General features: G+C 45.4%; 1 protein-coding gene across 1 annotated transcript in view; it reads left to right on the forward strand.

The window, feature by feature from the left end:
- The window catches only part of PTPRT (protein tyrosine phosphatase receptor type T), a 778,866-nt gene that overhangs the window by 36,701 nt on the left and 718,939 nt on the right, over nucleotides 1-23,226 (forward strand). Inside the window, exons 5-8 of the mRNA XM_069495747.1 lie at nucleotides 10,853-10,997; nucleotides 11,161-11,335; nucleotides 11,424-11,600; nucleotides 19,128-19,253. Of these exons, the coding sequence (XP_069351848.1) occupies nucleotides 10,853-10,997; nucleotides 11,161-11,335; nucleotides 11,424-11,600; nucleotides 19,128-19,253 (623 nt within the window). The remainder of the gene's footprint in view (nucleotides 1-10,852; nucleotides 10,998-11,160; nucleotides 11,336-11,423; nucleotides 11,601-19,127; nucleotides 19,254-23,226) is intronic.

Consider the following 23,226-nt stretch of genomic DNA (forward strand, 5'->3'; position numbering starts at 1 on the left):
TCTCCATTGACGCTGCCGTCTTTCTCACTAATGCTCATTTGATCCTGTTTTTTGCATTTTTACTTTCCCCAAGATCTTTTATTAACCCACAGATCCATCATCTAATCTTACTGTCTTATCAGTTTATTGTAGTCTCTCTGTGTGGCTTTCCCTTCTTGTCTCACAAAGGGCTGGGTCTCTTTGCATCCTGTTCGGGATGCTCCACACTTTCCAAAGCATTCTTTAGGTTCCGTTAGTGGATCATTTTAGAGGTCTTTTCTTTAAATATTCATAATGATTTCTTTTTGTTTTTCCCGCTGTGTTCATTTTTTAAATTTAATCATAATAATTTTTATTTTTTTCCCAAAGATTATATATTCTGACCGAAGGTAGGAGATAGTAAGGAAGAGAGAAACTCTAGGTGCCTAAGCCAGGTCTTATATTAGGGGGCCAGTACACAGTTTCCTACTCATTAGACACTGTGTAATTTTGAATTTGGGCGTTGACAGTGTAGAACACATGGTCTATCTAGTTAATTCCAGGCAGATGAGGTTTAACATTTTTTTTTTCTTCCCAGATTATAACAAGGGTGTAACAGAGGTGGTCTGCCATTTGCATTTTTAAATTCATTTTAGTTTTTCCCAGATGCTAGTGATAGTTTTGTTGTAAGCCCTTGTTTTCAGTGCTATTGGAAGTTGTTGCCCTTTTCAAGTGTTTTTATAGACATTGCAATGGTTCTGCAGGAGACTGTCAGGAGATTCCAGCCAGATCCATTTTAAACAGAAAGTGACTTGGCCAAGGTCATGCCGTGAGCCAGTGGCAGGGCCAAGTCTTTAATGTGGGGCTCCTTTCTCCCAGGCAAATCTTCAATCTTCAAGACCACCTGCCTCTCTTGTCCTGTCAGACCCTGAGTTATTATGTGATTTAGCAAGTGGCAGCTTTGTTGGAAGTTCATTTGTGTTTCAAAGACTTTTAGCCTGAGGTGAAGTCATGTTGGCAGGGGCTGCACACATAGGATCATCTGCATCAGGCCTTTGCAGATTGAAAAAAAATGTTCATAGAGCTGGAAGTTGCTGAGTGCTTGTTCCAAAGATGAGGAACATTTTTATATGTCCTGGATGTGAACTCCCAGGCATCAGAGAGGCAGAGATGAGGCAGCTTTGAGTCCGGGGTCTGTTTTGATTTATTTTGTTTTCTTGCTTAGAAACCTTAGTGACTACCCTACTGTCTCTTTTTGAAATTCATCAGAGGCCACTTCCCTAATTACTAGAAGAGTGCCTGCTTCCCGTCTGTGTGCACCTCCATCCTGGCAAGACTTCTCTCTCCAGGGAACCAAAGTGTCAATATTTGAGAGAAAGAGTAGAAGGCTCCCTGCTTTCATGGGGTGGCATGCTAGTTCAGCTCTAATGACAGTTACCCAAAGAACCGTCCCCATCTCTGAGACCTCAGAACACCACTCCTTTTGATTGACCCAATCCTGGTATCCAGGTCATTGAAGCTTTAGCTTAGTAAAGACTTCTTTCTGCTCTGTCCTTAAAAACCTTTCAGCCCACATTCGATGCACATTTAACAGGCCATGGTCGATGAAGCCCAGCTGCCAGCTACAGACCAGTTTGCCAAAGCTTAACTGTTTGGAGGGGACTTCCCACAACCAACTGTACTTAGGATAATACTCAGACCTCAATAATATTTTATCTGCACAATTACCAATCTGGTGATTTATATAACGCCGGATGCTATTATCGAGTTTAATGGACTATATGGAACCCTAGTCTTTACTTTATGTAATTAAATGTTAATATACTTGTAAAAACTGAGTACATAAACCAATATCTGTCAGCTAGTCCTCAATGTTTCTTAGCCTTCTGTGTGCATGGCCTCATGCAGCAGAAGGAGAATGGCCTTTGGGAAAAAGAAAACAGACTCCACAAACACAGAGACATGGCCCGGATTCTTGCTGGAGTCTCAGTTTCTTCATCTTTAAAATGGTCATGATCAATTCCAGTTCCTGGATCCCAGGATGGTTGTTGCGATGAAGTAAGACCATGTGGAATGCCTGGCCTGATGCTTGGCAAAGCGTAGCTGTTCAATAGGATCCCTTTCCACATCCGCTTTATGGATGTATTTATTGAGTGCCTACCACCTTCAAGGTCTTATGTTATGTGAAGAGCCAAGGTGGGTATCTTACCTGCCTTATTTTTCTCCATGTTCTTATTGTTGGTCTCCCCCACTGACATGAGCTCCAAGAAGGCGGGGTCATAGCTGTTAATCCCTGGTTTCTCTCTCGTGCCTAGAATAATGCATGCAGTAGGCCCTCGATCTAGCGTGAATGAACAAAATCCAAATATGAGTTGAATAAATCCAGAGAGGATAATGAGGAGGAGTGAGAGTTTCCAAACCAGAGAATTTTACTAGTGTTGTCATGCAAGAGACGTTATGATGTAGTTGGGAGGGTTTGTGCTTTGGGGTCAAATTGAAAGCAATTCTGATCCTGATTCTGCCCTTTATAAACTTTGTAGCCTTGAGAAAGTTACTTAACTCCTCTGAGCCTCAGGCTCCAATTTTGCAAAATGGTGCATTGACTCTCAAAGAACAACTCACAGAGCTGCTCTCAGGGCAAAATAAGGTAGTGCTTGTAAAGTACCTGGCACTTAATTGTTCAAAGTTATAGAGTGGGCACGGAAGGCTGGTTTTTCTCAGGGTAGAACATGAGAAAGCTGTGCATGACCTCAGGGTGTTCTTTCCTAGGGATTTTTGATCATTCAAAAGTGACTATTGCTTGGTCCTTTCCTCCCCTTGCTCCACACAGGGCCAGGGTGGGGGCACCTGGCTGCAATATCTCACCTGAGGTTCTCTAAGCCAGGTCACTAATGGAGCTGAGGTCTGGAGTGGGGTCAAAGGGAGCTCCAGAGTCCCAGAGCCATGTGTGGACCACGTGAGTCCACATGACCTTGAGCCACCAAGACAGTATACTCACAGTGGGACGTGCTGGGCCAGGCCTGTCAATGAGGCTCAGGACCTCAGTTCTTATTTTTCTTTTTTCCTCTGAAAAAAAATTGTATGTTAAAAATAAATCACTTTTGCAAGAAGAGATTTTTAGAAAGCTAGATATTCCTATAGCCGTAGCAACTTTTGGGGTGAGCAAAAATTAGCTGCCATTATCCGCTCTCCTGGTTTCCTTCATGCCCTGGGTGACAGCTATTAGATTGTCCTCAGAACTTTGAAAGGAAGGATAAACAAACTTTTTCCCATAAAGGGCCAAATAGTAAATATTTTAGTCTTTAGAGGCCATACGGTCTCCATTGCAGCTAGTCAACTCTGCTGCTGTAGCTGGAACACAGCCACAGTATGTAGACAAATGAGTGTGGCTGTGTTCCAATAAAACTTTATTTATAAAAACAGAAGGCAGGCTGGATTTTTAGTTCTCAGGCCATAGTTTGCTGTCCTCTGTGTTAAAACATCCTCATTTGGAAAAAGGCATTGGTTCTTGTATCTATCTTCCTGTTTCCTTTCCTTAGTGGGGTGGGAGGAGTGAGGCCCAGAGGAAGAGACATATGGTAGCTTTTGGTGGTCTTGTGGGCTGCTGTTTCTTACCCAGAACTGTGGCTACCACTATAGTCAAGCATTCTAGCAAACATAGCAAGCCAGAATAGAAGATTGAAACTGGCTCCCTAAGAAAGAAGGAGATCCTGGGGCATAAGCCAAGAGCATCCATGTGGACAGTTATGGAATCATGGGTGTTAAGTCCATGTTATTGAGTATCTTAAGTCTAGAAATATATTTCTCAGTATGGAAATAAACAAGTGTTTTATTTCTTCTTCTAAATGTATGTTCATCTATAAAGGGTGCATGTGTGTGATATTCTGCGAAGGGAATAATAATTGCTAACGTTCATTGAGATCTTGCTGTGTACCAGACTCTTTGCTGTTTTGCATGTTATTTAATCCTCATGGCAACTTATGATGAAGGTACTATTATTATCCACATTTCATGGATGAAGAAACTGAGGAGGACCAACCATGAAGATCCCATCTCCCTTCTTCTATATGATGAGGGCTCTGGGTGACATTGCCAGTTTTGGTGCCATGGCAATGAAGCATGATAGGGGATGTGGTAAACTGAGGCAGGATGGAGGCAGTCAGAGCTCGAGGACATGGCTATGATGAAAGACAGTGTTGGGGAGGGGTAGTGAGATGATGGAACTTGAGCATTAATACTTGGGACAAGCCAGATATCCATGTTTCACTGAGAGTCTCTTGCTGCTCACCATCGGGGGCCCTCAAGAGATAGCACCTGAATCCAGCTTATTATAACGTAACACTGGGACAGGAGCCTCACTCACACCTGGCTGGGTGGGAAGCACCTAGAATTAGCTCCCCTAGTTCTGTGAGAGTGGCTTAGCTTGAGCCAAGCTGGGCTTTCAGATGGACCAAGCTTGCATTAGCATTTCATTTCTGCCACCTGCTGTCTCTGTGACCCTTAGAATGTGACCTAACTCCTTTGGATCTCAGTGGATTTGTAAGGAAATTTGCCTGTTCCAACATGCTCTGAAGAACATCTCTGGTCATTTTTTCTCTGTGAAATTTGGGTCAAATTATTTAACTGATTCTCAGTTTTATTGTGCATAATGTGTGGATGGTGATAGTACCTGACTCATGGGGCTCTTTTGAGGATTAAATGAAATAATCCATGGAAGTGGCTTAGCACAGTGCATAGCACATAGTACATTCTCAGTAAATGTTAGCTGGTATCATTGTTGTTCCCACTGTACAGATGAGGAAATGGAGGCTCAGATGTTTTCTCCTGACCCACCCTAGGTCACAGAGAAAGTGCGGGAACCAAGCCATGTGACACCCTGCAATAGTAAATCTTGCATTCCTGACACTTTCCCAAATTCTATTTCATTCAGTCTTTCATGAAACATTTATAGGATTTCCCTCAAGCTCTCAAGCATTAAAGTACTGGGCCCTTTGATGAGTCTTAAGGATTCAGTAATGAATAAAAGGGACACACGCTTCCTACCCTGGTAAACTTTCCCAACTTCTGTGGGAAGACAGAAAATAAATAAGGAAATGAATAAATAAACAATTTCAGAGTGTAACTAAGGAGTATGAGCAACAGCGCTGTCAAACATCAGCAAGGTGGTATCATAGGGAATGACGAGAAGGGGAGAAGCTATTTTCAACTGAATTTTCCATGGGTCTTCTCTGAGAAGGTGGCGTTTGATTTTCAATACAGAAAATGCTGGGAACCAGCCACGTGGCATGCCAGGGCAAGAGTGTTCCAGGCAGGGGGAACAGCAAGTGTAAAGACTCTGAGACCATCAAGAGCTTGGCGTGGACCTCTGCAGGCTTCAGACGCTGACACAACTCTTGCCAGAAACCAGTTTAAGCCTGTCCTTTGTGTCAAGAAAACCTTTCCTCACCTTTTCCTGACTGATCTGAAGTTTCCCTGACATGGGGAATGACCTGTGGCCATCTCCTTTTTACACTGTTCCCTCAAAATAAAAGTGTAAAAAGACATCACTGTTGTGCGAGGAAGGATGAAAGATGCCGTTCTGGCATCTGAGTGGGCAGAGCTCTGGCCGAAGGCCCCTTCTCTTTGTAGCCTGGCCCTCTGTGTGTCTGTCTATCCACCTGTGAAATTAGGAACTAGGCCAGACCATCCCTTCTTTCTTTAAATTTGCGAGAGCAGCAGAATCCCACACTGTTTTTTGGGAAAAGAGACTTGCTGGCTTGGGTGGGACCACTTTTCAGGCTGGTGGGGCTCTCTAGCTGGTCTCCAAATTGAACTGTCTTCACCTTTTTCAACTGAAAGTGACTGTTCTTTCCTCCTACCTCTTCAGCCTCTCCTTGATGGGTGAGGCTGGGTGCTGACCCTACGCATGGGCTCCTTCCTTCATCCCACTTTCCTCCCCATCCCAATGCATCGCATGTCTGCTTCCAAATGGGTGCTGGAGGTGGGGTGCTGGGGTGCCTGAGGAGACAGAATCTGTCTGCCATGTCCCACTGTCTTCTCCTCTTTCCATGATGTGCAAATGGACCAGACAGAGGCCCATGGCAGAGCACATAGAGAAGCTGGTCTGAACGGAGACTCTTGTTTCCAGGGGACACCTGGCACTCTTTGTGTCCCAGCAAACATAGCTGAGTACTATTAAGGGGGATGCAGTTATGGTCTCATAGGATGCCAGAAGTCGAAGTGTTTTGGGAGAGGGTTTAACTTACTGCCTCTGTCACATATGAAGAAACTCTAGCCCTAGCGTGACTTGCCCAAGGTCACACGGTAGTAAGTGGTGACAAAAGTCTGGATTTACCATTGAGATCAGTAGCATACCATAGTCGGCACTGTCAATCCATATGGGACTTGATGGACAAACTCAGGCACAGTTACTTTAAAATATTTTGTTTGTTTTATGAAATTATGTGAGCTGAACATGTATGATATAGCTCACTTTTCTATTTCTAATTCATAGATTGGAATTAAATATTAATTTAACAAATACTTATTTGGCACTTACTATGTGCTAGGCACTGTTCTAAGTGTTTCCGATGATTAAATTCACTCAATCCTCAAAACAACCCTGAGGTAGACACTATTATTATCCTAGTTTTACAGATGGGAAATTGAGGCACATACAGGTTAAATAATTTGACCAAGATCATAAGCTAAACAGAAAGACCTTAGATACTGGCCTTGGAGTTCATAGCTTTAATCACTACCTCGTGGTATGGCTCACTGGGCAAAGAACATCATCCGCTTCCCAAGGTGGGCATGCCTGAGGACTCCTAATCTCATTAAAATCTCTAATTTATAGAGGAGAAAACTGAATCCTGGAAAGGGCATGAGGGCATAAGATCAGGTTCTAGGTCATTGCCGTTTCTGTTAGTCCTGTGCTTTCTCCACTGTACTGTGCTGTCTTGGAAGTCTGAACTCGTCTCTGGTCTAGAAGACACTCAGTAGCAAGTTCATTATTCTCCCTTGAAGTCCCTTGGCTAACTTCCACCTTTGTTGTTTTCATTCCTGGATTTAATATAATGGGCCACATTAACCTAAGTTGCCACACCAAGTCTCGGAGAGAAAGAAGCAAATGAACAGATCAGACACTGTTTCCCTGGTCCTTGGGGAATGCCCAAACCATCAGAGAGACATCATCTTATTTATTATAAATTCACTGTTCAAAGAGCTTTAAAACATTTTTTTTTTCTATTAGGAGTATTGTTTCTATCTGTGGAGTCCATGAGTGTTTGACATTGGATGACTTTATAAAACATTCTACTAATTGGATTTGTTAAAGCAAATAAATCAAACACTAATTGGAACGTGCCCTGCCATTATTTTTGCTTACTGAATTAGATATAATGGTGTGAAGGCCTTCTTATCATATTTGTGCACTTATTTAAACACCCCCCTGGCACACACTTTTGCAAATTCAATTAGATATTCAGAAAAGGAATTCAATTTATGCAAGACTGGTTTACATTCGTTCCGGGGGCAAAAATTGGCTCCCCAAGATAGGCTGCTCATGATTAATAAGCCCCTTTTAGATATTGCCCTGCCTTCAACACATCTGTGGGCATGAGGGTGGAATCTCCACGATTTGGGGGCTTGGGGCACTTTCTCTTCAGAATGTATGTGTCCACAGAGCAGGGCTGGCTTCATGGGCATGCAACCTGTGCAGTTGCACAGACCCCAGCGCTCGGAAGAGCCCATGCTTGGTTTAATGCTCTGTTATTGCCATCTTTATTTCTGGATAATTTTAAAACAAGAGACTCTGCATTTTAGTTTTGCACCGAGCCCCATAAATTTTGTAGCTGGGCCTACCTTAGAGGTTGTCTTGGTTTTCAGACCTTCTGGCCAAGGAAGAAGTCCTTGATTGAGGACTTGGCTCTGCCCCCGATCTGGTACGTCATCATCTGAGTGTGTCATCCACTCTGGCCTTGGTCTCTGCATCTATAAAGTGAGAGTCCTACTTCTTACCCATGGCGAACACGTGCCATAGTTTAGGTGGAATGCTTATTCAAGTCTGGGGAGTTAAGGTTCTTTACTCAATCCCTTATCCGAGGGCCAGGAGTGTAGCATCATGAGATAATGGGAGACATGTTTTCTCCTTCACTTCTTAGAGCAAGGGAGGAACATTCTAGAAGGGAAAATTGGGAGGAAAGGGTCAACAGCATATGACGTCAGACTCTCAAATGGTGATTCACAGTACTGTGTTAAATTTCAGTGACTGTTAAAATTGGAAATTTTTATGTTGTTTGAGCCAAGGTCAGCAAATGACAGCCTTCAGGCCAAATCTGAATGTTCACTGGTTTTTATATAGCCCACAAGTGAAGAATGGTTTTTATATTTTTAAATGGTGAGGAACATCAAAAGAGTACTATTTGGGGACATGTGAAAATCATATGAAATGCAAAACACAGTGCCAATAAATAGAGTTTTATTAGAACACAGTCCTCCCCATTCTTTTTGTATTGTTTACGGGTGCTTCTGTGCCACAGTGGCATTGTTAGGTACTAGTGACAGAGACCATGTGGCTGCTGTGATAGGCAGAAGTCTAAGGTGGCCCCCAAGACCCAGGCCTCTGGTGTACAGTGGACGTATCCTGTATAATCCCCACCCCCTTGATTAGGTTATGTTAGTGATAAAGGTGAAGGGATTTTACAGATGTAAAAAGGTCCCCAATCTGTTGATTTAAGTTAATTAAAAGGATTATTATCTTAGATGAACCAGATTGAATCAGATGAGTCCTTAAAAGGGACTAGGTCCTGCCTGAAGGAGGAGATTTGAAACATAGGGGGCCTAATGGAGGGGGCCACTTGGCCAGGAACTGAGGGTGTCTCTTAGGGGCTGAGACTAGCCCCTGGATGACAGCCAACAAGAGGATGGGGACCTCCGTCCTACAACCACAGGAAACAAATTATGCCCCAGACCCTGCAAGCTCAAGAGAGTACCCCAAGGTCCAGAAAGAGACCCTGAGAGGAGAACCCAACTCAGCTGTGCCTGGACCTCTGCCTTACAGAGACTGTGGAAGATAAACAGGTGTTGTTTTAAGCAGCTAAGTTTGTGGTAATTTGTCATGCAGCGATAGAAAAGGAACACATCACATTATGTACTGAATTGTTTTCCCCATATGTCTTTATTTTATTTTACTTTGAGACAGGGTCTTACTCTGTCACCCGGGCTGGAGTGCAGTGGCATCACCATAATTTACTGCAACCTCAAACTCCTGGGTTCAAGCTGTCCTCCTGTCTCAGCCTCCCAAGAGTAGCTGGGACTATAGGCATGTGCCACCACGCCTGGCTAATTTTTTAAAATTTTTTTGTAGAGATGGAGTCTCACTATGTTGCCCAGGCTAGTCTTAAACTCCTGGCCTCAAGCGATCCTCCTGCCTCAGCCTCCCAAAGTGCTGGGATTACAGGCGTGAGCCACCATGCTCGGCCAAATTGTCAAAGCATTATCCCCCAGTGTGACTGTATGTAGAGAGAGGGCCCACAAAAGGGTTAAATGAGGTCGTAAGGGTGGGGCCTTAGTTTCTTAAAATTGGGAAGAGATATCAGAGCACATTCTCTCTTTGCACACGCACACCAGGGAGGGTCCCGTGAGGACACAGTGAGGAGGGGGCCCCCTGCAAGCCAGAAAGGAAGCCCTCTCCAGCAACCGACCCAGCAGGACCTTGGTCTGGGATTCCTGGCTTCCAGAACTGTGAGGAAATAAACGTCTGTTGTTTGAGTCACCCAGTTTGTATTATTTTGTTATGGCAGCCCCAGCAGACTAATACAACCCACAAAGCTGAGCATACTTGCTCTCTAGCTCTTTACAGAAACAGTTGGACAACCTCTCAGTTAAAAAATAATAAAAAATACTTTGACCACATCCTTCTTTCGTGTGCCCTCTAACCATTTATTCTTGATATGTCCTGAGTCTGTCTGAATATCTCACAATGTGAGCTCCCCACACATCCGTGGTGAGTATATGAGGCCCAAGGTGCCCCCTTCCCTCCTGTGCATCTTCCTGCCTAACTTTGAGCCCCCAACTCCATTCCTTCCCTCCCCATCATGCCATGGGCTTCACTGTGAGTTGAAGAGGCAGAGTCTACCCCCCGTGGTTTGACCTCCCAAATGGCCAATTAGCATCTAGGGCCCTGGCAGTGACTAAGGGCAGAGGGCATGCAGACTGGCTCACTGCCATTCTTACAGGAATTGGGGAAGGGTTTGCAGCCACCTGCTTCCTTCAACTGGTTCCTTTCAAGGTCAAGGTTAACCTCCCAGTTCATTGCCATGGCAACGTAGTGTAATGGGTTAAGTGTAGAGACTGAGCTATTATTAATAGTTGGGGTTCAAAACCAAGTTTTGCCACTTGCGATTTGTGTGATCTTGGGCTAGTTTTCTAAACCTTTCTATGCCTTAGTTTCTTTATTCCGAGGCCAATGGTCACATCTGTCTCATGGGGTGGTTGTGGTAATAAGTGAGTTACTATTGATAAACACCTAGAATGGTGCCAGGCACTGAGCCCTGGTTATCCTTACTGTCTCTCAGATCTAACTGGGATTTGTGAACACAGGGGCTTTGTGCTCAATAGCTCTCTGTTTCTATCTCTCTCCCTTGTATCCTGATTACCTGGCCCTGCCAACCCTGCTCAAGCCTGCTCTTAGTTCACTCCTGAGCAGTCTGAGCTTCCGTTTGACCTGTAGCTAATACTCTCATTTCTCCTCTAACAGCTTCTTGGCCTTCCCACAGCCTCACTTCACTCTTCTCCCTTGCCTGTGGCCTGATGGCTTCTCCTTGGTTCATTCTGAGACTTCTCTTCTCTCTCTGGCTTCAGAGTCTCCATCTGTTCTGGGCCTTCATGGCATCAGGATAAATGTTCTTAACAGGTGCAGCCTGACCTCTGAGCTCTTGGTCCCTGCCCTGCTGCAAGCCTTCCGCTGGGTTCACTCTGATCCCCAAGAGAAGGCCACTGATAATGGACGAGAGCCCCCTCTGTGGGCCCCAGCCTGGCTCTCCTACATGGATGGAGGGGTATTTTAATATATCCAGCCATTCCTTGAACAATGAAGGTGAAATACATACTACAGGCTGGACTCTGAGGAAGGGACCAATGTGGCATGTCCCTGTTTCCATGGAGCTTTGGGGCTTGGAGTTGGATGGACACAGTCCTGTGGTTTCTGTCCCTGTCCCCCAGATCCCCACTGCTGAGGTCTCCTCCAAGCACCGTAAGGATGGATGTCGAGTGGGCTACCAGAACTTTCAGTATCAGCTGCATGTGCCAGGGCAGGGGGTATTTCTGCACATCCTCATCCATGGCAGATCACCGGGGCTTCTGGTCACATTTGTCACAGTTATGAGCTCTACCAGAAGTAGTACCTACCATGGAGGGCAACCTAAGACACTTTTTTTCCTTCTTTTTCTTTTTAATGTTTGCCCCAGTTTTCTTTCTTCACTTAGCTCCACTGCTAGATGTTAAAGGCACAACTTTGTATTCTGGAAACATCAGGGTGAGACCAGATTTTGTGAACACACACAGGCTGTTTGCAAGAGGGCAGGGTTGGAGCAATGGAAAGTACCTGGGCTTTGGTACCACCCAGCCGAGGGCTAACATCTTGACTCCACTGCTTCATGGGGGTGAGTTTGACACCACATCTGTAAAATGGGTACAATCAAAATGATATGGCCCGTGGTGAGGGTGAAAGATAATATAGGCAAGACATGTACACATTCAGCTGTCAATAAAAGGAGGTGTTGCTATTATTACCACTGTATGTGATCTTACTCTTTCTCTTCAGCTGGGCAAGTCCTGTGGGAGCTCTGATGACATGTTTCTATCCATAAAAAGAAGTGAGCAATGCTTCACTCTTAGAGCAGGGGTTGGAAAACTACAGCCCCTGGGAAAAACCTGGCCTGCAACCTATTGTTGTAAATAAAGTTTTATTGGAACACAGCCGCACTGATTTGTTGAGGTGCTTGTGTGCTTTTGCACTACAATGGTAGGCTTGAGTAGCTGTGACAGAGACTGTGTAACTGCAAGACTGAAAATATTTATTATCTTGTCCTTTATAGGAAAAGTTTGCTGCCCCCTGTCTTAGAGGGTGGGGGTATTGGAGTTACCTACATTCATATGCATGCACACCTACGCAGCTCAGATATAGTGCCTGGCACACGGCAGAAGCCCACCAAATCTTTTAGTTCCTCTACTGAACTTAATTCTGCTCAAGAATACACAGGATCATATCTGAGAAATGCAGAGGCAGACACATTTATATTTTTATTGAATTCTATTCCTCTCTCATTTTCAAAAGAAGAGCTCATGTTTTTTAAAAAAATTCTGATTGACACTATAAACTTTATTTATGCTTTAATGTATCCTAAAGTGTGTATCCTGCACTATTTTTACTTCTCTTACAGATGCTGATATGCTATACATTACCAAACCCAAATGGATTTTCAAAATCCAATTTCCTTGCTACAGTTTTCCATTTCTCTGTTGACTTTTTATGTTTGATTCACATCAGAGCATCTGGGGCCATTGCCACATTTTGACCTCAGCCTGCCCAGGGAAATAGTCCTCTGTTCAAGTCCTTGGCCAGTGGCTGTACTTCCCTGTCCTCTTCCAGTTATGTGCATCTTCACCAGGCCAGGACTTGTCCTCTGGAGGCTGAGCCTAGCTCATGGGGTGGGGGTAGGTTTATGAGGTTTTGTTTCCCGCCCCCCCCCCCCCCCCGCAAAAAATGATTGTGGTGGGTTGTCATTAGTTAAATGGGGCCACCAGCTCTTCAGATCTGAATGAGGTTAGCATCTAAATGAGTGTCTTTTGGGAATCTCTCCAACCATGTCTCCCCTAAGTAGCCTGCCATAAACACCTGCAGCAATGACTGGGGTCTTTTTTTTTTTTTTTTTTTTTGTCAGTGTTATGGTCCTTAGGAGTTGCACCAAGACCAATAGATGTAATTTCTGAGGGAGCAAGAGGAGCTGCAATGAGACTCAGTATCATGGATTGGGATGTTTCCTGCTCTGGGTCCAGGGAACACGTGGCTTCCTTTTCTCCTCCTTCCCTTGGTGGCTCTCAGTGCCCACAGCACTGTGGCTGGTGCTTGGGCTGGCAGTGTGACTCCTGAGAGTTCCAGTCCTTCTGATTCTCTGGAATCCTTAACTGTTACAACTGGAAGGTGCCTTGCAATCTTTTTTTTCCAGTCTCTTGCCTTGAACCCAGAAAATGAAGGCTCAGAAATGGGGAAGGGACGTGAGCCAGAGAGCTTGGACCCAGCTGCATGTCAAGCGCTGTCAGGTGTACGGTCTTGGGCTCATGGACACTCTAGTTCTCAATCTGTTGGTTGAGAAGAAGAAAATCCAGGGAGGATTGCTTAAAAAATACTTATTAGGTATATTTTATCTCCTGAATGGTTCTGAAAACTTAGAACAACAGGGGGCAGGTGTGCAAACTGCACTGGGTTGAGCCCCAATGAGTTACTTTTCCCGAATTGTGTGTTTGGGTGATGCTATCAATTTATATTGAGAATGGTTATGAGGAACAGTCTCATGAAATTGGCCACGCACCCCTTGTGTGGATGTTGTTTCATTATGGGATATGTGGTTTCTGTTACGAGTATTCCTGCAGAGAAGTTCTTGGCTGATCTAAGCGCCTGGAATGGTTGTCATCTTCCTGAGCAATTTGGCTTTCATTGTATGAACACAGAGTGTCCGGTACCTGGCCAGGTTTTCCTTTATCTAGCGGGTGTCAGAAGCTCAGAGCCAAATACGTAGCCCCCTTTTAACAGACAAACATGGGGAATTGTAGCATGGATTTGCAGTTTCTCCTTCTATCCTGTTTATTTTTCCTTTTCCTGCCCTCAATTTGATTTTCGCCACCATGCCGGACGCCTGCTTTTGTGTTTATCAGGCTGCTGTGACTGGACCACTGACCAGTTAGACAGCATCCCTTGAAATTTCCTGCTTTGTGGGGAGCCCAGGGGCTCCATGGAAAGGTCATGAACCGTGTTTACTGCTGGAATTCAGACATGTATGAGTGATAAAAGTGAAGAACAGGAGCCCGTTTCTAGAAACTCTCCTGTAGGAGGGACATTAAGGCCCCCACGAGTGATGACAAATTCTGGCAGAGTGGGATAGAACTGACAGCAGGGCCTGAATATCCTGGAGAAATAGTGGCTCTAGATAGAATGAGAGGCTGCTTTTAAATCCACTGTAAGTGAGCTCCTCTGCAGGGGAAAGAGAGGACTGTAATTTGAAAATAAAAATTGGGTCACGGGAGTCCCAGGCCTGCTGCTGTGAGACCCTAGAATCAAAAGAAGGGAAAAGCATTTGCTCACTGGCTACAGATTGAAATGGCCACCGCAGCTCAGCAGGTGGGAGCAGCAAGGTGGTCCGGGGAGTGGCTGTGAAGAAAAGGCAGGTCCCTAGTCTTTACAGGGCCAAGGCCTGTCAGCGGCCAGCTCAGGAGTAGCTGACGCGTCCACCGTGACTGGGCAGAGGCAGGGAGGTGAGGGGTGGACCACTGATCCAATGAAGTAGGAGCAATTGTTAATGTGACCTTGCCTGGAGTCTGTAATCTGGGATGCCTAGAAGTATAACTGTGAGCCCTGTTAAATCTTGTTGAGAAGAAGAGAATTTGGTTACTTAAACCATTAATTAAAATAAATGAATAATTCCTTTGAGCATCAACGCCTCTGTATGAAAGTATATTTCACATTGCACCTTCAGTGTATGTTGGTGTCCCCCTCTACTCTGTGAACTTGGTCAGGGCAAAGGATCATATCTGTCAATTCTGCACCCTTTATAGAGCTCATAAAAAAGAAGACCTCTGTTAAATGTTTCTAGAAGAAGCGAGAGAATGGATTCAAATGGGAGAGACCCAACCACCTTGGAAGCCCTTTATCTGCTGGGTCCCCTCTCATTCCCTTAGAAGTGAAAGACTTCATCCTTGGGGGAATGTTTCTCTCTCTGGTCTATTAGAAAGAGCATGGGCTCTGCAGTTAGGTTACCATGGATTTAATATTGGCTCTACCACTTCCCTTCTCTGTGGCCTGGGCAGGTCATTTAACCCCTCACTGCATCAATTACTTTATGTTTAAAGCAAGGATAAAATGTACCTCATACAGTGGTGAGGATTAAGTGAAAGCTAATAAGTTAGCATATGTAATCAGTGTCTGGTGTATTGCCTGGCTCAGAGCAAATGCTTGAGAGAGCATGCTTCTGTTTAATATTTATTTTTTTAAATCACTCTGTTGAGGTATGACCCACTTGTTATATTACTCAAGTTGTCCAAGTCTCTGCTGTGGTAACAAATAAACCCTACGGTCTCAGTGGCATATGACAAGAAAAGTTTGTATTTTGCTCCTGAAACGTTGAATGCTGATATTCCTGGTCAGGTGACTCTTTAAGCAGCCCTTCTCCAGTATCCCAGGAATCTAGACTTTTCTTCCTTGGATGCCACTGTCTTCATCCAGAGCTTTGAAGGTTCTCATAGCGGGGGAAGGTGAGAAGGGATGTTTGTAAGAGATTATTTGTGTGGGCTAGTCCTGAAAGTGGTGGCTGCCACTTTGTTACACATTTTCAGATTTTTGCCACATGGTCTTACCTAGATGCAAGGTGGCCTGGAAGCATAACATTCTTGTGTGCACAAGAACAAAGGATGAAACTGTTTGCCGTATGCATCTTGGCCATGCTTCCCTTCTCCCACTTCCTTCTCTGGTCCTGAAGGCTGATCTCAGTTTAGGATTCTCAGTCAGCTCTTCCCAAGAACACTTGGGATGCTGCAGGCTCCCCACGCATGTGAATTGCAGCATGTCAGGGTCTGTTGCTGATGGCGCTGACCTGATTCACTTGTCTCCCACATGCTGGGCTCTGGTGAGAAGTTGGCAATGTAGGGTAAGGGGGTTGGCCTTCTTGGAGCAAACAGAACTGCTTCCACTTCTGCTGTTTTTGTTTTGATTTTAAATAGAGTGTGCTGTATTTTCATATCTGGAACATACACTCCGTTATTCTGGTCAGAGAAGGTTTAGTGAAGTGATTTTTGGGAGATCATTTGGAATTTGTCAGACAGGCAATGCGAAGAAGGGGGAAGGAGCTTTCTAGGTAGAGGGGGCAGGTGTGAAGTTTGGAAGGGCAGGTCCACTAGTATGGGCTCACCAGCTCGGTCTGTGTCAGGCATCTCATTGGCAGTTATTGGTTCATTGATCAGCACATAGTTATTATGCCCCTACTGTGCACCAGAGGAGTTCCCAGGCATTCTGGAGATTACCTTCTAGTGGAAGCTGGTCTGTTATCTTCCTTCTTGCCTTTTGAGGTCCTCCCTCCCCAGTATATCTGGGATGATTCTCCTCTGTCATCTGGTCCTCACTTTTCTTCCTGTCTCCTGTGACTTCCATCTTTGTCTGCAAATCCTTATCCATCCACACTGGCCATTGCCTTCTTCCCTCCGCACCAGTGACGCATGGCTGCTGTGTGTAGCCAACTATTATGGAGGACTTGGGTGTTGTGATGGCCACTGCAGCACAGGACACGGAACTGTGTCCAACTCATGGTCAGAAAGCTCCCCAGACCACTCCAGCTTAGCCATCCTCTCGACTGCTCCTAACGGCAGCCTGCGTAGCACACACTGGAATGTGTAATTGTTCATTAGTTTGTTTGTTTACTGTCAGGGTCTCACTAAATCATGACAGATGCCTCTTCTGTAAACCACTATGCCTAGGACTGTGCCTGGTCAACAGTAAGTACTCAACTTAATCATTGTTGAATTAGTTTGAATAAGTTTAAGGAAATACTTGGTCCCTACCAATGCATCAGCTACTTCACATCCCAGGACATTTTTCACTGGCTGTCACCTTCCGTGGGTTTCTGCTTTTCACTGTGCTTCTTGGACCTCTCTCTCTCTTTCCCTTCCTTTCCTCTTTAGCTGTCTATGAACCCTCCAATCACTTTCTGTTCCTGTTTAGTGGAAAGCGATATAATACTCTCAACTCCTGCACCACCAAAATAGGTCCAGTCCTCCTTTGCCCAGCTCAAGAATTATTGGGGTGCTTAGTCCATTCAGGCTGCTATAAGAAAATTCCTTAGACTCGGTAATTTATAAACAATAGAAATTTCTTTCTCACAATTCTGGAGGTTGGGAAGTCCACTATCACGGCACCAGCAGATTTGGTGTCTGGGGAGGGCCTTTCTATGTGGTGGAAGTAGTGAACAAGCTCCCCAGGGCCTCTTTTATAAGGGCAGAGCCCTCATGGTCTATTATCTCCCAAAGGCTCTTAGTACCATTGCATTGTGGATTAGGTTTCAGCATATGAATTTTGGGGATGACACAAACATTTAGACCTTAGCAGGTGCTAAAGGCCAGTTTTCCAGGGTTTCCAGCAAGAAATGACAATAGAGAAAGCTTTGCCATCACAGGTTTTCTTTTACGGTGTTTTGACCAAATTCTGTATCAAATCTGTCAACAGGACTTCCACCACCACCATCCAGAGGAAATCCCGGGTGTAGGGTGCAGAGGAGGGATTTGGTCCTTGGTAGCTGATGGAGACGATGGTGTGATGTTACATGAAACTGCAGATACAGGCAGGGGCTAGTGTGGGGTGGTTTCTGTACATTGAGCTGAGCTATGTTTGGACATTGTCTTAGTCTGCTCGGGCTGCTATAACAGCATACCACAACTGAGGAGCGTATAAAAGAAATTTCTCTCACAGTCCTGGAAACTAGGAGGTATAAGATCAAGGCACTGGCAGATTTAGCATCTGGTGAGGGCCCAGTTCCTGGTTCATGGATGGAGGCTTCTCCTTGTGTCCTCACATGTTGGAAGAGGTGAACTAGCTTTCTGGGGTCTCTGTAAAGGGGCACTAATCCCAATTCCTCATCTTCTAATCTCCTTCCAAAGGCCCCACTGCCTGACACCATCACCTTGTGGCTTAGGGATTCAACGTGAATGAGGGAGTGGAGGATGCAAACACTCAATCTACAGCAGATGTGGTCCTGTGTATGTTGGGGAACCTGAGTGTTTAAAGATGGGGGACAGTCATGTGATGAGATCTCTGAGCTCCAAGGAGACAAGAAAGGGACAGTGGAAAAGATGGACTGGGGTGTGAAGCTGGGGTCTAACAGCTGGGAGGCTGCTGTAGAAGTCAGTGCAGCACTGCTTCCCTGCCTTTGTGGATGCAGTGGGCCCACCCGGAGTGCCATTCCTCCCACCCTCTGCCCCTGGAGATGCTGCCATCCTTCAGAGCCCTGTTCAGTCCTCTTCCTCTTCCTCCCTTTTCTCCTCCAGAACATAGTGGGCTCCTATGTTCCTGGTCGGACCAGCATTTCCTAGTTGGAGCTTCCACTTTACACCCCACGTCCCTCTCAATGTCACCTTGAGGTGACTTACAGCCTGTGGCATATGCTCAGTGAATCCTTGTCAAAATCAGATGGATATAACTTATTGTCAAACAGTGGATGGCTTGACCTTTAAAGTTAAAGTGAGAAGCTTTAAACAGGATCAGCATTGCCTTTATTATTTTCCAGGAGCCTGGTTGTCTAATTTCTCACAAATTTGATTCTTACTCCATGAGAAATGATTTTTCAGGCTGCTCTTACAGGGAAGGGGTGGGCATTGAGAACATATTCTGTGCCTGTTATTTCCCATATGTTATTCCATTTAGTTTTCATGATGTTTCTGTAAGGTAGATGTTCACCTCCATATTACAGGTGAGGAAACTGAGTCGCACATGTGTTAAGCATCTGGCCCGAGCTCGCCCAGCTTTGCAAAGGTGCTATGTGTCTAGTTTTGTTAGAGTCTGAAGCTAGTGCTCTTTCTGCTGCCTCTCAGCATCTCTCCCTGTTGTAGGAAGCAATTATAGAGGCATGCCCCGGCATTCATTTTTCCTACTTAGAATGAGACGCTGCTGTTTACTTTCTCAGGAAGGAAGATTAAAATCAATGTAACTAGCCTTATTAACTTTTTTAAATAGGGGGGCCTGCAGATGCCAGCGCCTTTCCTGAGAGCACCAAAGCAAATATAAAAATCCAATTTGCTCGCCCTTTTTTTTTTTTTTTAAATCTTCTCCAGAGTTTAAAATTCAAAGCTATAAATGAAGAGCCGATGAGATGGGGATAATGGACGGAGCCTCAGACACAGGAATTTATTTACCCATATCTCTTTGTCTGCAGGTGGCTGTTCCTTTGAGGAGCACTACAGCAACTGCGGTTACAGCGTGGCCCTGGGGACCAATGGGTTCACCTGGGAGCAGATTAACACATGGGAGAAACCAATGCTGGACCAGGCGGTGCCCACAGGTACGTGATCCATCCTGTTTGGGGCTGTGATGGGGATACCAAGCTTCTACCATGACTAATGGGGGACGAACTTCCTGCTGGATTGAGCTGTCTGAGAGATGGCTACAGAAACTCTGTAGGTAGTGAATTCCCCACACACAGAGGTGTTCAAACCAAGGCTAAGTGAATTCTTCAGGGTGTAGTAGGAACCATATGTCACCTGGATTCAGGGACCTTTAGGATATTCTTTAGCTTTGAGATTGTAAGCGTTAGCTACAAGTTAGGGCATCACTGGGTTTTGCTTGGGAGCCTGATGGTTGTGGGATTTTAGGAGAAGAAAGAGCTTCTGAAGAATTTGAGGGCACTCCTTTTCTTCATGGCCACACAGACACAGGTTGTATTTATGTAGGGAGATTTCCACCGTCAGAATGTGACCTGTAATAAGGTTAATGTCCTGACATCCCAAATACCAAGCTTATCCTTCACCAGCATGGCTGAGGCCTAATGTGAGTTCTTGATGGGCACTGCATGGGCAGGCCTAGGAGAGGTGTCCCTGCTGTGCTTCAGGGGAAGTAGCCTAAGGAGGTACACTCAGGAGAAGACATTTAGAGTGAGGAATACCTGGGTGAGGTGAATCTTGAAGAGGCTTACCTGGTGATGTAAGCCAGGAATGTTCCAGCTCTGGGAAAGTTCAGATCATCTCTCTGATTAATATGATCCTGGTTGCAATTGTGAAGTCAGTTAGTTGTTGGAGACGGGAAGCCATTTTGTACAGTTTCCCCCAACCCGGCTCCCTCTAACCCGCACCTGTCTTGGTTTTCACACCCCACCTGCCCCCGCCAGCGCTCTTGCTCAGTCTCTGCTCTCTAAGCATACTCTGGCCATTGCACCCTGGAGTCCTTCAGCCTGGTTCTCTGCTCTTCCCATTATGGCCCAGCCACTCCCATGCTTTCAGATGCTGCCTGCATACTGGCGACCCCAACATTTACACCTCTAGCCTAGACAGCTCTCGGAAACTTAGATGTATACAACACTGCCCAGCTGCCGCGTCTTCTCAGCCACCTCTGGGACACGGGGTTTTCCTGGATGCCACTGAGCTGGGCAGAGTGTGGCTTCATTGACTCGAATTTGGCTCCAAGGTGGGGGGCACTGGGTGGCTCTATATAGTTCCGGTTAAGGGCATAAATTGTGTAAGTTTCTCCTGAGGGTTGATATAAGCCTTAGGTATCTACAGTTGGGCTGTGGCACAAAATTGAGCATTTCAGATCTGGTAGGATCTTCCTTGGAGTGAGCAAAGTGAGCCAAAACAGCTACACACTAGTAAGGTGACATGAAACAACCTCTATGTCTGTTGCTCAATCATATTTTTTTCCCCAATCATATTTTTTAGTAATGCTGACTTTACTCTCAAAAGTGTCCTGGATTAGATGATAGAATCACCCATCCCATTAGGGACTCCAAGAGTCCAAGACATCTCTGCTTAAACATATCACATCTGCTCTATCCTGCATGGCTGTCTTTGATATTGGCCAAATAAATCCAGATCTTATAGTGTGTATGCACGTGTGTGTATAGGTATGTGTGTGTATGTATGTGCATTTGTGTGTTTGTGTATGGGAGGGTGTGTGTGTTTGAGTGAGTGTGTGTACATGCTCACATATGCTCTTTCTGCTCACCTTTTAGCCCACCTGACTCCCTGCAGGGTCTTGTCGGCTCTCCAAACTCACCATCTCCAAAATGGATCTCTTGATTCTCCCATTCCCCCTTCCCTACCGACTCACTCTCCAGAATTCCTTGTCTCAGAAAAGCCCACTTCACCCGCTCTGGTGCTGATTCAGAAGTCCAGGGGCTGCACTTCTCTCTTTCCTCTCTCTCATCCCCTTTTCCAGTCAATCTTTGCTCTGCCATTTTGCCTGCCGAGTATATCTTGTGTCTGCCTAAGTCCCTGCATCTTCCCACCACTGCCTGGTGCACACAACCATCGGATCTCTCCTGGGTAACTGGAAACCTTTCTAAAAGGCTCTTTGACTTACTCTTTTGATTTTTATCCATTCTCTATGCAGAAGCCAAAGAGATTATTCTAGACCAGGCATGGTGGTTCATTCCTGTAATCCTAGTACTCTTGGAGGCGGAGGCAGGAGGATTGCTTGAGCTCAGGAGTTCTAGACCAGCCTGAGCAAGAGCGAGACCCCGTCCATAGAAAAATTAGCTGAGTATGGTGGTATGCACCTGTAGTCCCAGGGAGACTGAGGCAGGAGGACTGATTGAGCCCAGGAGTCTGAGGTTGCAGTGAGCTGTGATGACACAACTACACTCTAGCCAGGGTGACAGAGCAAGACTCTGCCTCAAAAAAAAAAAAAAAAAAAAAAAAAGAGAGATTATTTGAGAATATAAGCATGTTCTCCTTTCTTGTCCTTACTCTTCCCTTCTGCTTGAAGCCCTTGTCAGGCTGCCTGTTGCTCCTAGAAGGAAGACCAAGCCCCACTGTGGCCTCCAGGGACCTGAGGGCGGCTCCTACCTACACCTCCAGGTTCTTCATGTCCCACATCCCACTGTGCTCACTTTCTGCTGGCTTCTGTCAGTTGCCAGAATGTTCTGACTCTCTCTTGCCTCAGGAACTCACATAAGATTGTTACTCTCCACGGAACCTTCCCCCCACCCCACTTTCTCGTGCTTCCTCTTCACATCCTGGTCTGGGTCAGCTCTGTGTGACGCACCCTGCGCTTTCCCTCAGCAACATGTTTCACAGCTGCTGTTGTTCGTTCAGTGTTCCTTTTACCCCCCGGTGAGAAGTTCCATGTGAATAGGGACCATGACGATCTTGTCCTCACCTTTATCTTCTGTGCCTAACGTGGTGCATCATACACAGTATGTATTAATACTAAATAACATTTTGTTGTATGGATGCATGAATACGTGGGTGAATAGTCGTCATCAGGTATTTTTTTCTAAATGAAGGAATGAATGAGAAACATTATTAAAAGCTTTTGGTGCCTCTACTCCCTGATCACATATTTTCATCTTTGCTACTGTCCTTCCCATTTCACAGACTAGAAAACCAAGGTTCCAAGGAGCTGAGTGAGATTGCTGCTTCTCCCCTGTGCTATTCTCTCTCCAGAGACTCGACTTTTGCTTCTAATCTTAATTTTCTAAGCCCCTCATTATGGCACATTGTCATTTCATAAATATTGGATAGTGCTAATGCGATCTTCTGGGCTTTTCTAAATAGAGGCATTTGATAATGATCACTGAAATTATTCTGTCATGATGTGCCGGTGGATCTCAGTGGCTCTGTGTGCTTCTTAGGCAGAGAGGCATGAAAGTGAATTTGGATTAGGTGAAACTGTTTGTTCTTCTCATGGGCAAAGGCTGAGATCTTACTTTTCCTTCTGTAAAGCCAGAGGTTCTCACCTTCTTGGAAACCTGGCTTGAGTCTATTTGTTCAGATATTCCACAGTCTTTACTGATCCTTGTCTGTGTGACAAGCTCTGTGCTAGACTTGGTCCAGGTAGGTCCCTCTGGTGGCCTCCCTTTGCACACAGCATGAAATCTGAACCTCTCACCGTGCCCTGCAGGGTGCTGCATGATCCAGTGTCTTCTAGCTCTTTTTCTTCTCTCTCAAAATGCTCCACACACACTGGACGTTTTTGGTTCCTTGGGCATGTCAGATTTTTCCTGGCACAGGCCCTTTGCACGTGCTGTTCCTGCTCCCTGGCATTGTCCTCTCCACTCTTCACTGGGCCACTGTCTTCAGTCTCAGTTCACAGCGACCTCTCCTCATCTGTCTATCTAACTGAGGGCTCCCTCGTTGTTCCCATGCATGACATTCTCTTCTTTGCTTTCAAAGTCCTCATCGTAGACATTTTTGCAGGTCAGCATATTCCAGTCTCACACCCCAGCTGAGTGACCCTGGGGCCTCAAGCCCTCTGCCTCAGTTTCTTCATCTTTAACTTGGGCACCAGCATGAGATTGAAATGGAGGATGTCTGCATGAG

The sequence above is a fragment of the Eulemur rufifrons genome, chromosome 20 (assembly GCF_041146395.1).
Source record: "Eulemur rufifrons isolate Redbay chromosome 20, OSU_ERuf_1, whole genome shotgun sequence".
In the NCBI taxonomy this organism is placed as follows: domain Eukaryota; kingdom Metazoa; phylum Chordata; class Mammalia; order Primates; family Lemuridae; genus Eulemur; species Eulemur rufifrons.